Source organism: Neovison vison, chromosome 10, assembly GCF_020171115.1.
Source record: "Neovison vison isolate M4711 chromosome 10, ASM_NN_V1, whole genome shotgun sequence".
Classification (NCBI taxonomy): domain Eukaryota; kingdom Metazoa; phylum Chordata; class Mammalia; order Carnivora; family Mustelidae; genus Neogale; species Neogale vison.
The window spans coordinates 13,756,843-13,775,845 of record NC_058100.1 but is presented as its reverse complement, the minus strand read 5'-3'; the positions used below and the strand labels follow the sequence as shown (position 1 = coordinate 13,775,845).

The 19,003-nt window shown below is 37.4% G+C and overlaps 1 protein-coding gene across 2 annotated transcripts in view; it reads left to right on the top strand.

Annotated features, from left to right (window-relative positions):
* Positions 1-15,612, top strand: part of SPATA17 (spermatogenesis associated 17) — a 178,718-nt gene extending 163,106 nt beyond the window's left edge. For both annotated transcript variants that reach the window (XM_044266823.1, XM_044266824.1), the window contains one exon: positions 15,530-15,612. In XM_044266823.1, the coding sequence (XP_044122758.1) occupies positions 15,530-15,610 (81 nt within the window). In that variant the 3' untranslated portion in view covers positions 15,611-15,612. The remainder of the gene's footprint in view (positions 1-15,529) is intronic.
* Positions 15,613-19,003: the final 3,391 nt, after the last annotated feature.

Sequence of the window (19,003 nt, the reverse complement as noted above, 5' to 3'; positions counted from 1 at the left end):
CTATGCCTTTTAAATGAGCTAGTTTATTGATTCAGGGGTGTTCGCATTTTCAGTTGGTACTTAGAAAATGAACAAGATATGTTATGCAGAGGCCTCCCCTCCAGCTAACCAAGGGGCAATAATAAATCCCATCACAAAAACTTAGATGTGAACACTTTCAAGGAACATGGAGGAAAAATGCATCTTTACTTCTTTTGTAGGGGGTTCACTTTTTCTCTCTGGAGCAAACAGTCGAAAGAAACAAAACAAAACAAAACCTAACCTTGATTAAATTTAGTTATTGCTATAAAAAAATTTTCTCCAGCTGCCGCTTATCCAGATAATGCATCAAGTATTATTTCTATGTGAATATTTTTCTGGCTAATTACTTTTTGACAGGAGACACCATTTGTGGTTGAATGAAAGAAAGAAATAACCATTATTAATAGTCCTCTTTATTTCTCCAACTCTCTCTCCTGGGCTGTGCTACTTAAGGGCTATAAATGCACCAGTGGGAATTAGAAGTTATGGGTCAGGCCCCACCACTGGTGCACTATTGGACACCTACCTCTTCGTGGGGAGCCAGAAAGGTGTCAGTGCGTGTTGCATGAGGATTGCACAGCCGTGGCAGTGCCTGTTGAGGACATGATGAATGGAGCTCAGTTCACAGACAAGGGCATGCTGCCCCTGCCACACTGGCTACAGAGAAAAGGCAGTGAACGCAATGCATTATGCAAGGGCCTCTACTCCAGCTAACCAACAAATATGAATAGGTTCCATCAAAAAAAGATCTTGCTTGATGCTCACCTGCTTTCAGCACTGCTGATGTCAAGTGCACAAATAAGCTTTAGACATCAGAAAAGTCTTAAGACAGATAAATCGGTCTTTTTAGGGTAGCTTAGTGGATTTAGGTTACTTGAAATGACACTAATGTTGTAGTGACAAATTGGTGGTTGTGATGTTCTTAGTTTGCATGGTTACATTCTCATCACCTTCAAGTTTGCTCAAATGTCATCTGAAACCAGGCATTCCTGACTACATGATTTGAAATTGCAGGCCCTTTCTCTAATTCCCTCAGCCCTTCTTCTCCCTACCCTGTTTCATTTTCCCTCATAGCACTTACTATTATCTGACTGATTTATTTACTTATTTTCCATCTGCAGTCACTAGAAATTTAAGTTTCATGAAGACAGGAATTTTTGCCCGACTAATTTCATTGCTCTACAGCCTAGAATAGTGCTTGGCCTAAGTTGTCATTTAACTTTTTTTTTTTTGAAAGAAAGAAAGAAAAAAGAGTGAGTGAATAAATGAATGAAACCAGTTCTTTAAAAGAAGCAGAAAGAAGTTAAATAAATAAGATAACTCTTGATGATGATATGAAAATCTAGGTTTGGTAGAGGGTTTTGAGAATTCTGTTCATTGAAAGCTGCATTTATACTCAGAAATTATACTGAAATGAAAATATCTTCATAAAACTAAAATGTCAGGTTGTAATTGTATTATAGTATATAATTATATATAGTAATATAATTATAATTATACAGTTACTGTTCACAAAAAGTTATTTGCAACCCACTCTGTGAGGAATACTAAACAGTGCTGTGTATATCCCTTAGTTCATATTTTTATTTGTATTCTCATTCATTCATTTGTTCATTCAGCATAGTTTGTGCCCTGGGAGGCATGGTATCTTTAGTGTTCTGAAGAATATAGAAGTCCACACAACAGTCAGTGCGCCGTGATAGAGCTTGACTATGCAGGAGGCACTCGGTAGATTCTTGTCTTCGAGGTGGTCATGATCTGTAAGGTCCGCATGAACACTGAGTCAGTGAATCCTGAACCTAATACAGGGTTAGGTTCCTGAGAGCCTGTGGTCAACATTTCTGTCAACTAGCCAATACATAACATTGTTTTATGTGTGTTTCTGTTGAAACTAAGTAAATCTATATTGTTGATTCATTAGCATCTAACTCTCAGCTAACAGCACTGTAAGTCCTGCCCGAGTGCAGGTTAGCTAACAAACATCTTTTCTTCTCGAGGACCATAGTAGCTTTCCTGACACAGGAGCTCTAGACAGCAAGGCAGCCCTGTGCTTGGGGGTCCATTTTAAACAGTGAAATTACCAAAAACAGGCACAAAAGATGAAAAAGGTAGTACTAAAATTCGAACGCAAGGGGACACTTACTTACAGAGTAAGAGCTGGAATGAAAAAGCAGGTCCGCTGGGATGTGTGTCTCAGGGGACTCAACTTTTTTCCACTCTGCTTGTATCTGTGAGTGACTGTGAAAGCACTATGGGGATTGATTTGGGGGCTACAGATGAATTTTAGTAAATTTGTGAATAAGGAATCCAAATAGTAAGGATCAATGGTTAGTGTTCTTATAAAGAAGTTATCATGGTATACATTGCTCTAGGATGTTTCCTGGGAAATCTGGGCATTATCATCTTTGCAAAACAGAGTCCTCTATTTCCATTCAGTCATGATTTCTGAATCCTGATGGGTCAGGCACTCTAATGGTGCTGAGTCACAATGAGAAGTCTTGTATTTCCATTCAGTCACGATTTATTGAGTCCTGATGGGTCAGACACTATTGGTGCTGGTGATGTAGTATACAAGACAAATACACCCTCATGCCCATTTACCATAGAGCTCACAGATGAGCATGTTACTCACTTTTTCTCTATTTTCTCCTTTGCTGCTTCTTTCCTCTCTCTCTCTCCCACACATACTCTCTCTCCTTCTCCCTGTCTTCCTGATTTCTCGGTCTCTTTCCCGGACACGTTTAGACGCAGATTACTGAAGATACTGATGGACCTGGGTATAGCATCTCCTGGCTGGAAAATGGAATATTCCAGAGGGTGGAGGGGACTTTAGAAGGACTCTCTTGATGATGGAGAACTGGGCACATAGTTTCCATCTCCTGTTGGCTTCTAGAGTGACAGGGTTGAATGAGAGGATGAAGAGGGGCTATTCCAGAAGGCTCACACTTTGAGCAGATTTGTGGTTTCCCCAAGGCCGTGTCTTTATCATTTGGTCATTCCTTCAGCCAAATAATATTTCCCAAGCCCCTACCATATGCTGTGTTAAACCTGGGGAATACAACTGTGAAAATCATGTGGTCCGTCTTTTAGCAGTTATTTCCCCTCTTGAGAATTGTTGTAAAGTACCAAATTACTTAGAGGCGTTCAGTTTTTTCCTACTAAGAAGCATGAAGTATTTAAGAATGTCACAATCCTGGTTTTAGTTCTTACTCCCCATTCTAAGTGGTTTTCTTTTCTTTTTTCTTTTAAGATTTATTTATTTATTTGAGAGAGAGCACGAGGGCATGGGGGTGGGGCACAGAGGGCGGTTCGCAGAAGGAGAGGGAGAGAGAATCGCAAGCACACTCCATGCAGCGCACAGAACTGACACGGGGCTCGATTTCACAACCTGAAGTCATGACCTCAGCTGAAACCAAGACTCTGACACTCAACCAAATGTGCCACTAGGTACCTCTGTAAGTGGTTTTGTTTAAGCCATTCCAATACTCTCTCTGAATACTTCTGCAGCCCGTTTTCCAGTGCACTAACCATATGGAAGCCCGAACTTTCCTTTAGTGCCAGCTTCATACAGCATTCCCTCTATTTAAAATGGGCTGTCTTTCTATATGAAAATGATGTTCCTGGAACCTCTTACCCTTGTATCATTAGCTTTGTTACCAAACCAACTAAAAAGCTACGCAGATCATTCTGAATACCAACATTATATCAAGTTTGATGTTCCATTTCAGAGACTTTTATTTAGATGACATTTTTACCGTTTTTAGTTGAAATTAAGTGGATAAGGCCACATTTTATATGTACAAATATATTTCTATTTCTTGATCTATTCCTTCTGATAATATCTTTACATCCTATATCTCTCTTATTGTGGCCGTAATACACAGATACCATAATGGAATGAACTGGTCATACAAGAAACTTCGTTACTTACCTTTCACATTACATATCTGGCTTGCCATTTCCCACCTGTGCATTTAAAACCAAAGCTATAACGATGGAGGAGGAGCATGAACTAAATAAAAGAAAACAGATAAAACTATTAAAACTGTAGCTAAGAAGAAAGATATATCCACCGAGAAGAAAGGTATATAAAGATGGAAAAAGATTCAGCAGAAACTCAAATATATAATATTAGATTTTGGATGTACCCAATTGAAATGAAAAGTAGGAATGTGTATACCAAAGTCAGATATAAATAACCTTTGAATAAACAGCTGTTAAAGGTTATTCATTCACAACTATTCCCTCTACCCACCCCACTCTTTAGGGTATCTGAGAATTTCTTAGTTTTGAACATAGCTAACACTTATCAAGTCCTTGCTATATGCCAGACACTGTTTTAAATGCTTTATACGTATGGACTTAATCATTTTAACAACGCTATGAGTAAAGTGTTACTATTTTCATGTTATTTCATCTTATCTCTTTCAAATGAGGAGATAAGAATTGCAGGGGTTAAATTAGGTGTCCAGGATCACAGAACTCTTAAGAATGAAGCTGTATTTCAAACTCAGGCAGCTTGGTTCCAGAGCAATACTACCTCAGGGAAGAAATCGTAAGTTTTCAAACCACAGTTGCAAATACCGCCCATGGTACGCTAAGCATAATGTAATATACGCATGAACTTGGTTTTCTTTCCACGTTCAGATTGACAATGCATCATGAACTTGGGGTCAGCTAGAAATGGTTTCTTTGAGAACAAATGGTTTAATTGAAAGAATAACATGATAAATTCTAACACTATGGGATTGAGAAGAACACAAATAATAGAGAACACGTTAAGATGTTTTCCTGAAACTGCAGAGTGAACAGGGAGAAGACACTAACTCCTACAAGTTTTTTTTTTTAAGATTTTATTTATTTATTAGACAGAGATCACAAGTAAGCAGAGAGGCAGGCAGAGAGAGAGGAGGGAAGCAGGCTCCCCGCTGAGCAGAGAGCCCGATGTGGGGCTCAATCCCAGGACCCTGGGATCATGACCTGAGCCGAAGGCAGAGGCTTTAACCCACTGAGCCACCCAGGTGCCCCACTCCTACAACTTTTAACCATACTCTTTTGTCAAAACTAGAAATGCTCTTGCCATCATAGCATCTTCCCCATGTAATGAGAGCAAAGTTTGATTGTACGGGAATAATGCCAGGCTATCTTTTAAGCCTGCCTACAGACTCTCATTTGAAGACTATGGAAAATTCCACGTCCAAACTAGACTCAATTGCGGTCTCATTCAGGAAGTATTTTCAGTTAAAATGAATTTAGTTTTCAGCTAAAAGTTCTTTGCACCCCCCCTTTTTTTAAGTTCTAAGAAAAATCTTTGCAATGCTTTAGAGCTATTTTTTGAATATTAAAAAAAATATTTTAAGTTGAACAGTATATGTATAACCTTTGATTTCTGTCTTGTCCTTCCAATCTCGGAGATTTTGTGCGCTGTAATGTTATCGGGACTGTCCTGCTTACCAACACTGAAGCGGGTTGTTTAAGTACTCAGTTGTGAGTATCTGGTGAAAACCTTAAATAACTAGATAAACAGCCCAGCTGCTAACCTAAAGTAATCTTACACTTAGGGGGTGAGTGGCCCAGGAAATTTGCTCTTTGTCATTTTGACTTGGGTTTGAAAATGGACCTGGGCTGCATTCCAGCTCAAAGAGCCGTTCACTTCCAAAGACTCCTAAATTGTCCCAAGGAGCTCATTTTAGCAGTGGATTATTTGTGTTTGGCTGGGCATCCTAATAGCAAAAGCTGTCTGCTTTGGCAAGCAAAGGCTATGGCAGGATTTAGAATTACTGTCCCCAGTGTTTTTCTTGATGAGGTTATTTTTCAGAAAAGCACCCCCCTCCCTTTTAAAAAGTGACACTGCATGAGTATTGTGCAGGTGGTTTTCTCGAGCTCAAAAGTTTCCCATGACAGAGTGGCCTGTTTCATGTATCAGAGGCAAATTTTAAACAAATGAGAACAGCACCAGATTTTCTCCCAAACCAAAGCTTTCTTAATGGCATATTCATCTTTTGTTATACCATGGGTAACGGTTACTGGTTAGCTAGGGCCAAGTAAGAATTTGGGGTTTTAAATTAAAAAAACAAAAGTGATAAAGAATTTGTGATAATTTTTTCTGTTAGGGAATAGAGTCAGTGTAGGTACTTGAAAATTCAATGCCTGTTTATCTACACAACTATAAAGGCCTGTTGTCTGACTCTCCCACTAGCCTGTGAGGTCTCCTGGGAAGACACGACTAAGTTTCAGTTACAATTAGTCGGAAGCTGACTAGCATGGTACTTACACACTGTAGATGTTCAGATGTTAGTGGAAGGCCCAGGTGAGACCATAACACAGGGTTAAGTCATGCTTTACTCATTGTATTAGAGGGGTCCACAATTACATACACAAGAAGAGCCACAGGACTGAAGGCAGAACATGTTAGAATTTCTACTTACATTAAGTTTTACCTCATTTGTATACCTGCTTAACATGACATTTTGCTATCACAGTATTATACCTGTAAAATTTAAAACAAATAATCACCCTATGACCCAGCAGTTGCACTACTGGGTATTTACCCTAAAGATACAAACGTAGTGATCTGAAGGGGCACGTGCACCCGAATGTTTATAGCAGCAATGTCCACAATAGCCAAACTATGGAAAGAACCTAGATGTCCATCAACAGATGAATGGATCAAGAAGATGTGGTATATATACACAATGGAATACTATGCAGCCATCAAAAGAAATGAAATCTTGCCATTTGCGACTACGTGGATGGAACTAGAGGGTATCATGCTTAGTGAAATAAGTCAATCGGAGAAAGACAACTATCATATGATCTCCCTGATATGAGGAAGTGGAGATGCAACATGGGGGGCTAAGAGGGTAAGAGAATAAATGAAACAAGATGGGATTGGAAGGGAGACAAACCATAAGTGACTCTTAATCTCACAAAACAAACTGAGGGTTGCTGTGGCGAGGGGGATAGGGAGAGGAGGGTAGGGTTATGGACATTGGGGAGGGTATGTGCTATGGTGAGTGCTGTGAAGTGTGTAAAACATGGTGATTCACAGACCTGTACCCCTGGGGATAAAAAGAGGTTATATGTTTATTAAAAATAAATAAATAAATAAAACTAAAAAAACAAACAAACAATCAGACATATATTCAGAGTGCTTGTTCAAGATATTTTTACTGATGGGGGTTATGATCAAAATCTTCTGAGTCCTGCTTCACTTCGTTACTGCTCCATAATTAGTTTCTCATGGGAGCCAATGGAATTTATTTAATTTGAAATAAAGAAATAAAGAACGTAATAGGTAGATTATGAATAGACTTTAGCCATTGAAGGAAAAGGGGAGGAAAAAATTAGTGCTAAGTGCCAGATATTTTATCCTGGTTAATCCTTACAACAACCCTGCGAGACAGGTATCTCCATTTTATAGATGATGAAGCAGAAGGAGTCAGGAGGTGCTTCCTCTGCTCTTATTTTCTGGAATAATTTAAACAGAATTGGTATCATTTCTTCCTTATTTGGTAGAAAATATCAGTGAAATCATCTAGGCCTGTTTGGGAAGATTATCAATTATTGGTTCAATTTTTTAAAATAGATATAGGGCTGTGCAGGTTATCTATTTCTCCTTGTGTGAATTTTACTAGATTGTATCTTTTAAGGAATTGGTCTATTTCATCTAAGTTATCAAGTTTGTGATCATAGAGTTGTTCATAATATTCCTTTATCATCCTTTTTATATCCATGGAATCAGTCCTAATGGTCCATTTTTCATCTCTGATATTAGTAATCTGTGTCTTCTCTCTTTTTTCTTAGCCTGGCAAGGTGTTTATCAATCTTACTGATCTTTTCTTTTTTTTTTTTTTTTAAGATTTTATTTATTTATTTGACAGAGAGAGATCACAAGCAGGCAGAGAGGCAGGCAGAGAGAGGAGCAAGCAGGCTCCCTGCTGAGCAGAGAGCCTGATGCGGGGCTCGATCCCAGGACCCTGAGATCATGACCTGAGCCGAAGGCAGCGGCTTAACCACTGAGCCACCCAGGCGCCCCTCTTACTGATCTTTTCAAAGAACTGGCTTTTGGTTTTGTTGATTTTCTTTATTGAATTCGTATATTCAGTTTCACTGATTTCTGCTCTGATTTTATTTTCTTCTGCTTACTATAGATTTAACTTATTCTTTCTCTAGTTCCTAAAGTGAGAATTTAAATTAATGGTTTCTGCTGTGTTCAGTCAGTGCTATAAATTTCCCCCGTACTGTACTCCTTTTGTTGCATCCCACAAATTTTGGTAAGTTGTACTTTAATTTTCATTTAGTTTGAAATTTTTTTTCCAATTTATTTATTTTCAGAAAAACAGTATTCATTATTTTTTCACCACACCCAGTGCTCCATGCAAGCTGTGCCCTCGATAATACCCACCACCTGGTACCCCAACCTCCCACCCCCCCGCCACTTCAAACCCCTCAGATTGTTTTTCAGTTTGAAATATTTTTTTAAATTTCTCTTGTTGCTTCTTCTTTGACCCAAATGTATCTAGCGGTATTTTGTTCATCCTCCAAATATTTGGGGATTTTCCAGCTATCTTTCTGTTGCTGATTTCTAGTTTCGTTCCATTGTGATCTAAAGAGTCTACTTTGTATGATGTATATTCTTTTGAATTTGTTGAGGTGTATTTTATGGCCCCAAATGTGGTCTATCATGATGAATGTTCCATGTGACCTGGAGAAGAACATGTCAGCTATTGTTGTCTATAAATGTCAGTTAGAGTTGATTGATAGCTGTTCTTTTCGATTGTGTACCTACTGATTTCCTACCCCTGGATCTGTCAGTTACTTAGAAAGGGGTGTTGAGATCTCTAACTACTACAGTGACTATTTCTGTTGCAGTTCTGTTTTGCTTCATGTATTTTGATGCTCTGTAGTCACACACATACACATTAAGGAATGTTATGTCTTCTTTGAGAATTGACCCCTTTATTTTGAAATACCCGTCTTTATCACTGACAATTTCCTTATTCTGAAGTCTATTTTGTCTGAAATTAATATAGTTACTCCAGCATTCTTTTGGCTCATGTTAGCATGGTATATCTTCTCCATCCCTTTACTTTTAAACTGTTTGTGTCTTTTTCATTTAAAGCAGGTTTCATGGAACCAGCATATAATTGGATCTTGTTTTTTTTTTTCCACAGTCTTTACCTCTTTATTCATATATTTAGACTATTCTCATTTAAAGTGATTGTTAATATAGTCAGATTAATGTCTACTCTATTAACTGTTTTCCATCAGTTACCTTGTTTGGTCTTTTGTTTCTGTTTTGTTTTTGCTTTCCATTCTTCCAGGCTTCTCTAGTTTTATTCAATATTTTACATGATTCCATTTTCTCTACTCCCTTGGCATATCAATTATACTTATTCAAAAAATTTTTCTATGTGGTTGCTCTAGACTTTGGAGTACACAAATAATACTCATCAAAGTTTACTTTCAAATAACTCTGTACTGCTTCATACGTAGTTCATTTACCTTATAACAGATTATTCCAAACCCCACCCCATTCCTTATAGTATTGTAGTCATTCATTTACCTCATCCATAAGCTATAGTCCCTGATTATGTTCTATTTTCTATATTGTACATATTATATATAATGTATGTATATTATTATTATTTTGAACAAAATGACTATCTGAAAGGTGATTAAGAAAAAAATGAAAATAAAAGGCTTTATTTTACCTTCATTTATTTCTTCTATAATGTTCCTCGCATCTTTTTATTTTTTCAGTGTTCCAGGATTCATTGTTTGTGCACCATACCCAGTGTTCCACACAATACACGTCCTCCTTAATACCCACCACCAGGTTCACCCAACTCCCCACCCCTCTCTCCTCTAAAATCCTCAGTTTGTTTCTCAGAGTCCACAGTCTCTCATGCTTTGTCTCCCCCTCCATTGTGCCCCAATTCACTTTTCCTTTCCTTCTCCCAATGTCCTCCATGTTATTCCTTATGCTCCACAAGTAAGTGAAACCATATGATAGTTGACTCTCTCTGCTTGACTTGGTTCACTCAGCATAATCTCCTCCAGTACTATCCATGTTGGTACAAAAGTTGGGTATTTATCCTTTCTGGTGGCTGCATAATATTCCATGGTATATGTGGACCACATCTTCTTTATCCATTTGTCTATTGAAGGGCATCTGGCCCTTTCCGCAGTTTGGCAACTGTGGCCATTGCTGCTATGAACATTGGGGTACAGATGGTCCTTCTTTTCACTACATCTGTATCTTTGGGGTAAATACCCAGTAATGTAATGCTTCTCACTTCTAACGTCTTTCATTTTCCTTCTCTCTGATAACTTCAAAGTTTTCTTTCTTTAGAAAAGAAATTGTATTTCTTACACAGGAGGGTGACCCGTGACAAATCTCTTCATTTGTTTTTGAAATATCTGTTTGTCTGCAAGTCTTTGTTTCTCCTTTACTTTTGAAGGATAATTTTTCGGATACAGAATTGTAGGTTGGTGATTATTTTCTTTTAACGCTTTCTTACTCCACTCTTGCTTGCATGGTTTCTGCAGAGAAGTCCAATGTAATTCTTATCCTTGTTCCTCTATCTGGAAGGTGGTTTCTCCCCCACCCCGCCTTTGGCTTTTTTTGAGAATATGAATGCGTAGGTGTAAATTTTTTATGTTCTCTGAACTTTCTGAATCTCGTTTTATGTCTGTCATTAATTTAGGAAAAAATTTAACCATTATTACTTTAAACATTTCTTCTTCCTTTTCTTTAAGTCTTCTCCTTCTGATATTCCCAATATGCATAAGTTATACCTAATGTGATTGTCTAACAGTTCTTGCTTATCTGTTCCATATCTTGCATCTGCTAGTTCATCTTTTTCATTCTTTTCCTTTTTCATTTCAGTTTTAGAAATTTCTCTGATTCTTTCCTCAGCCATGTCCAGCTCCTACTGAATCCATCAAAGCCATTCTTTATTTCTATTATAGCATTTTTTATTTTTAGTGTTTCCTTGGGTTCTTTTTTAGCTTTTGTGTCTCTGCTTGCTTTACCCTTGTGTTCCTGTGTATTGTCCACCTTTTTACATTAGCACATTTAGCATATCAGCCGTAGTTAAATCCCCGTCTGACAATTCCAAAATTTCTGCATATCTGAGTCTGCTTCTGATGTTTGGTTTGTCTCTTCAGATTTTAGTTTTTGGGGTTTGTTGTTGTTTGCCTTTTAGCATGAGTTTTAATTTTTTGTTGGACTCTAGACATGATATATCAAGTGGAAAGAACTAAGGAACATAGGACTTCAGTGTGAATGTTTATGTTTTCTGCCAAGGAATTAGGCTGTTCACTGTTGACTATAGCTGTTGTGTCAAAGCTAAAATTTTCTTCAGTGTCCTTTTCCTTCTCTCCCTGCTTTTTGGTTTTTTGTTTTGTTTTGTTTTTTTGAGTGTAAATAGAGACTCTTAAATGGGGTCTCGGACTTTTAGTTATTTTGGCTCTGATCCCTGTGTTATTACACAGGAGCCTAATGATGAGTTGGTAAGTTGTGGGAAGGGGAAATTCTATAGTCCTATGATTAAGTCTCAGTCTTAGTGAGTCTTATTTCTCTTCCTTTGTATCAGTCAGGATTTGATGATTCCCTCAGGCTGGTAAAATATTTGCACTCAAGACAGGATTTATTAAGGAGAACAGAGAGCTCAAATGGCTACTTTTTCCCTCCCTCTGCTGGAAGCAAGAGTGAGGTTCACAGTGTGAACCCGGTAGGCCTCCTAGTAGTAAAACTCAGGACAGCATAGGAACCCCAGTATGATGGGGTGCCTCAGAGTTCTTAACTCTCAAATGGCCCACCCTGAGCCACCAGCAATTTGCCAGTTAGGGTTGAAGGTATTCCTGTGGTACTTTCTTTGGTGCACTTCTCTTTCTGAGCTTTTGCTCCCAGTAGCTTGTGAACCTTGGTACCTGCCTGTCTCTCCTCTTTTCAAGGCAGAAGTTTGCCCTGTGACCTCAGTTTTCTGAAGGATCTAAGAAGAGTTGGTTTGAAATCTGTTCAGCTTTTCCTGTTGTGATGATGGGAGTAATGACTTCCAAACTCTTTTACATATTGGACCAGAAACTAGAGTCCACATGAGTAAACAAATTCAGGTAGATTCAATACCTCAGCCAAGCTGAAAACACTAGTAAGTGGTAGTCCAGGGATTCCCACTGGGTTCTGGGTAGGCTAGAGTTTGGCATGGGGCCCAGCACATGTTTGACAAATGAATCAATAGCTCCAAAGCCAGGCCAGAGCCCTTTCCACTATATAATACCACCGTTGTCAAAAGTCAGTGATTAGGTGATGTCTAGGGTATCAGAGAATAAAGAAGGGTAAGAATGGTGTTCAGAATATGAAAGTGGTTTACAAGACAGATGCAAGGTTGATTTGGAAAGTGAGGCCTTTGGAGGAAGAGCCCTCTGTTTCTGGAGAAGCAGCAGCTGAGGGTCCGTTGAATAGGCCTCTAAGCACATGAAGAGCAGGCCCACCTCCGCCATTTGCAGAGCCCAAGGTCAGAGCAATGGAAGCCACTGGAATCAACTTTTGATTGAAAAGTTACAAATCAAGTTAACTGTTAAATAAATATGTTCTGTCATTCTACCATAATAAGAATACTTTTATGGGGCGCCTGGGTGGCTCAGTGGGTTAAGCCGCTGCCTTCGGCTCAGGTCAGGATCTCAGGGTCCTGGGATCGAGTCCCGCATCGGGTTCTCTGCTCAGCAGGGAGCCTGCTTCCTCCTCTCTCTCTCTGCCTGCCTCTCTGCCTACTCGTGATCTCTCTCTGTCAAATAAATAAATAAAATCTTTAAAAAAAAATATGGGGTGCCTGGGTGGCTCAGTGGGTTAAAGCGTCTGCCTTTGGCTCCAGTCATGATCCTAGGGTCCTGGGTTTGAGCCCCACATCGGACTCTCTGCTCAGCAGGGAGCCTGCTTCCTCTTCTCTCTCTCTCTCTCTCTCTCTCTGCCTGCCTCTCTGCCTACTTGTGATCTCAATCTCTGTCAAATAAATAAAAATTTTTAAAGAATTAAAAATTAAAAAAATACTTTTATAACAACATCAAGTACTACATATGAAATTAAGAATGAAAGTTGGCAAAATATCAAAGATAACAGAATTTACTAATTGTTCCCATGACTTGGTTATCTGTTGGTTGGGTGAGTAATAAAATAAAGACATGCAAGTTATGCATAATTATGTATTCCATATAATTTATTTTCTTGTATTTCAGCAGAATCATTCATTTATATTTTTTTAAGTTTTATTATTTTTAGAATCAAGATTTTAATTATTATATTATCAATAATGATATGATATAAACCAGATTTTAAAAAGAAAATTTAAATCTATTTAAAGCATGTACAGTTTGAATATATTTTTAGCAATTGTAAATTAAAGTAAATGTAAAAAACAAAAATTTAAACTTACTTATATATCTAAAAAATTAGTTACTTTATGTATTCAGAATCATCTGTTATGTCAAAATGAGGAATAAATATAATTAATAAATATCAAAAGTTTAAACTAAGATCATTTAGATAAATTTAATATTTTCATTTACTTTTTTGAAATTTAAATTATTACATGTATTTATAAAACTGAAACTATCCACAGTTCTAGGTTTCTGAGTTCATCAAGTGCCTACATAAAAAAATCACTACCATGCTTCACACATACACCTAAATTTCATACATTCAAATTTAAGAGTAGTTTGAATTATTTACTGTTGCAAAATATTCCTGCTGTGTCAAGGGCAACTCTCGCAAATACGGTATCAATTCCTGAGTACTTCTGGAATCACAGTTTGGGATAAAAAAGCAAGAGTATGGCTGTTCGGTGCCCCAGAAAAGTAATGCTCGATTATATGAAGTTCTACTGCATTTATGCTATCCAAGAGGAAGAATTTTATTCAAATTGATTGTTTTTTTTTTTTTTAATCTAAGCATCTTTGTCACTTAAATTCATTTCATCCTTGAAAGCAGTGTCTGTTACAGCATAACTGTCCTTCATGTCACTTGGGCTTAGTCACTTTCATTTCACTAACACAGAGCAACAGATGTGAGCTGCTCCCTGGGGCCTGAATAGCATTAGTCATAAAAACAGATACTTAGGGTTCAGAGCTCGGCTGCGCCAGGGTAGAGAGCCAGGTCCCTGGCGGCAGACACACTCGCGTGTTCTTTGGTACCTTTATGTTTTGTGTGTTTGTAATGTACGACCCTCTCTGAAAGAGGTGGGCTCAGGGTGGAGGTCCTTCTTCCAGGGTTTTCTTAAAGGGAAAAAAGGCAAAAACTGTCCCAAATCGTCTCCATTGAGAAAAGACTCCCGTAGGAGGAGACACAGTTTTATCTGGTCTGACTGTTATTTGCAATATTCACTGTTGATTTAGTACTTTACTTCTTTAATTTATTTGCCTTCTTCACATGCATGAAGGGCATTTTTATCCTCAATCAGATGCTGCTTCTCTGGTTACTGAGTTAAAGAATGATTTCCCCTCTAAACGCCTGTAACGTTCCTTTGAATCAGTGCTGTGGTACTTGGCACAGTAGATCACCTTTCCTGTTTGATTCATTCGGTCAACAAATGTTTATTTATTTTTTAAAGATTTTAATTGTTTATTTGACAAAGACACAGCAAGAGAGGGAACACAAGTAGGGGGAGTGGGAGAGGGAGAGGCAGGCTTCCCACTGAGCAGGGAGCCCGATGTGGGGCTCTGTCCCAGGTCTCTGGGATCATGATCTGAGCTGAAGGCAGACGCTTAATGACTGAGTCACCCAGGCGCCCCAACAAATGTTTATTTTTTACAAAACAAAGTACCTACTCCTATGAGCTTATGCTGTCATGTGAGACACAAGATAAATAAATATGTAACATCGAGGAAGGGTAATTAAGAAAATAGAGGCCAGTTGAGGTGATAGAAAGTTTCAGGAGTGCTGTTTTGTATATACAGATAGTCTGGGAGGGCCCCTTTGAACAGAAATGCAATAAAAGGAGGGAATGAGCCATGGAAATAAGTGGAGAAGAGGCTGTCTGGATGGAGGCATCTGTAAGTATAAAGACAGAGAGGAAATGTGTCCAAATAAACAGAAGTGTTGCTAAAGAAGACTGAGTAAGGGGAAATGTAGAGGAAGGTAAACCACATCAGAAAGGACCCCAAAGCACAGCTATGTGGGGGCCTTATAGGTCAAGATAAAAAGTACAGATGTGTGAGTTTCTTGAAGACAGGTAAGTGCATCTAGCCTTTGCATCGCTCAGAGATTTTTAATAGTGCTACCCATAGCTAGGGCAAGCTATGTGTCTGAGGAAGCTTCAGTCCTCCTGGCTTTCAGCTGATAAAAATTAACTGCCAATTTTGTCTTATTTGAAGATATGGTGGGAAACTTGAAGTGTAGTTAAGTATCTGTTTAGAAATTTAATATGATATAAATGATAATGAAATAATAATAGCAAGACAAAGTCAATAAGATCTCTGTGGTAATCTTTGATCTTTTTCTTCCCAGGATTTCCAAACTGTATTACCATCATTTGATCTCTTCTCAAAGTATGGAAAATTATATTCAAAAGCTGGACAAATTATCTAAAGGTACGCATTTTTGATAAGAAGAACTTCAAAAAGTATGTTAAAAACATTTAAAAAAATCAAGATTGACTTTAATTCTCAAGCATTTTTAAAACCATGATATAATGTTTATATATCATATGGCTCCATTTTTTCACTCTAATTTAATGGTTTTTAACATTCAAAAATTACAGATTTTATTTTTCGAAGCTTTTCTCCAAAGAAAACTCAAAATATATTAATAAAATTGACAAAAATCTGAAGTAGCCTTTTTCTTTCAGTTAATTAATACAATAAAATTGTTTTACACAACTCAGTGAAAAAATATTGGTAGTGTCCAAAAGCTAAAATAGTTTAAAATACTATTTCAGTATGTGTGTTATTTGAAGTATGAATTGTCTTTAGGGGATTCCAAATACAGAGTGTCTAGGATCTCTGATTATCAGAGTTAACAGTTGAGAGAAGAACAGAGATACCCACATACACAAAAGATCACAGAAGGAGCTCTCAGTGAAAACTGTTTAATTGTTGAGGAGTCGTGGAATAGGAAGTGATTAGAATCAAAGTAAGACTAATTAGTTGCTCTGGCACTTTCAGCCTAATGTAAAGGAGGTGTTAGATGAAGACAGCCAAGATCGCTGTATTTGAAGGAAAAGAGGCAGGAATGCGAAATCCCACTGGATGGAATTCCCAGGTGTCCCGCACGGAGAAGCGAGGGGAAAGCGCTGCCAGGAGAGCATTGGAAGGCGCACAGAGTAGATTCAAGCAGCTTGTGTTTGTTCTGTAGATTTAGTGTTATATCACTTCTCCCCCACTTTCAACTTTGGAGGCTTCAACTCAAAAATTAGTGTGTTTAATGTAGTATCTACCTCTTAACTACTCCAAAGAAATACACGAAGGGAAATATGAACTATTCTGAGCTAATAGAAAAACATAGTGCCAAGCAGAATTGTGGTTGCAAAGGTTTATAAAGTACCATTGCATATGGGAACATTTATCTAGTATTTGAGATTCACTGTATGTCGTAGTGGAAATAAAATTTTTCATATTTGTGTATGGCTTCAGATGTTATTTCAGAAATATAGCCTGGAAGAAATCAGAGAGGGAGATAAACCATGAGAAACTCTGGACTCCGGGAAGCACACTGAGGGTTACAGAGGGGAGGCGGGTGAGGGGGGAAAGGGTAACCTGGTGATGGGTGTTAATAGGGCATGTTTTGTGATGAGTACTGGGTATTATATGCAACTAATGAATCATTGAATACTGCATCAGAAACTAATGATTAGTATATGTTGGCTAACTGAACATAATAAAAAGAAAAGATACAGTCTGTTTATAACGGAAAGGTTGAAAACAATATGAATACTCAGTATATGGTAAGTTAAATAAGACAAATACAAAACTATGAAGACATTAAAAATGTTAACAAAGATCTTTACCTATTAATTTGAAAAATGCCTGTATTTCTAGGAAAAGAAGGCTGAATTCAAAAGGTTGTGTAGTATGACTCCTTTAAAAAAGGGGTGCATGAGTGTGGGTGTGTGTGTATACACATACATATATAATGTGTATATATGTATAAAAACACACTTGAATGTGCTTACTTGTATGTTATATGTATACATTCTTACAGGGCAAAATGTTAATGATAGTTATCTTTAGCTAGTGAGATTATGATTGCCTTTCCTTTTTGGGTGATACTTCTTTGTAGTATCATTTTATAAAATTTGTATCTAATCAGACAAAAACAAAGTGTTAAAACAAAATACTCCAATAGGGACTACTTGCTCTTGTCTACCAATTACAAAAACATCTTGACTTTATTCTATTCAATCATAAGAATTTAGAGACAATTATCTTCTTTTTCTGAAGACAAAAGAATTACTTGCTAAATTATTTATAAAGAAGATAGGGATGAGTAACAAATGTTTCACATTACTTTTAATTAAAAAGAGTGCACAATGCACAGATATGTGACAGAAATATGTGATAGAAATTTAAAAAAATGTTTGCTAACGCTTCTCTTGGATTTTTAACTATTTTGTAAATTGAAAATATTATCAAAATGTCATCTCCCCTTCTTGGAAAGGAAATTAATGTCTACTGTTTAATTTTGGTAAGTGAAGGGTAGCAGCCTTAGCTGAGGCTCTCCTATTAAGATTTAATTTCACCAAATACAACAAAGTGCTTCTGTTCTTTGTAAAGAAAGCCAAGACGGGGACACTCACACCAAAGTGTTGAATAAAGATGCCATAGTAATTTTTAGAGCTATCTATTTGATTGCTTCAGCTTCAAGGTAGTTCATCACTTCACTATAATTCACCCAACATTGCCTCTTACACCCACACTACGTTTTCCCATCAGTCCGATTAGAATAGTGATGCCTTTACCAGATTAATCTTTCTTTCCATAGCGTGCCTGTGTTTAGGATAAACAGAGCCTACACTGCCCATTTTGATTAATACACTAAGATTTCCGCCACTGAAATTGCTGAGAGTGAATTAGATTTTAAACACACACATATTTTAAAATCTCTTCTCTGCCTAGAATATGACTCTTAGTTTCTTTAATTTTTCTTTGTAACTAATGGGTCATTTTTGTAACCTTTGATAGTTTCTTAAAGGCAGCTTGGTTGAAATCAGATTGTACTGTGTTGCATCGAGGGCGTGAATTGCTTTGCTGTCTTTTTAGCTACATTCATCTTTCTAGGCAGAAGAGTCTCTTTAAGGATTTGAGTGAAGAAAACTTAGCAAAATGAGGTGAATCACTGGTTATTCTGGCATTGATGTGAGCTTTCTTGCATTACATGTTCCTTAAGTTTTTCACATTCTTCTTTGTGATGGGCCTTAGTCCAGGCTATCTTTCTGCTAAAGTGTGGCTCAACTTTGAGGCCAGATGAATTAAGTTTTAATTAAATTATGCTTGAAAACCAATGCACTACCCCCCACCTTTTCACAGGAATTTGGCATATAAATGACTCAAATAGCTGAGAAAAAATTAAAATGAAAAATAGGTTTGGTTAGCACCTGAATTAGGGAACAGGTGAAATTCTATTACCTTTTTCCAGAAGAAATGAGGTCTTAGCAACTGTGTAAGGAAAAAGAAGCTATATGAAGAGAAAGTAATAACTGGGCATGTAATGTGTGTGTGTGTGTGTGTGTGTGTGTGTGTATCTGCCTGTTGGGAGGGGGGGGTTTTTTAATTCGACAAGAGAAATGATTAAATATTGTCACTCAGTTTGACACTATGTGAATTTATAACCCTTTCCAATTTAGTCATAATGAATTAGCAAAAAAAAAAAAAAAAAAAGAAGAAGAAGAAGAAGAAGTAGAAGAAAGAAAGAAACAAAACCTAAGATTTCTTTAATATCTTTTTCTTGACTCTGTGGTCCTTTGAATAAAGATGATAGGAAGAC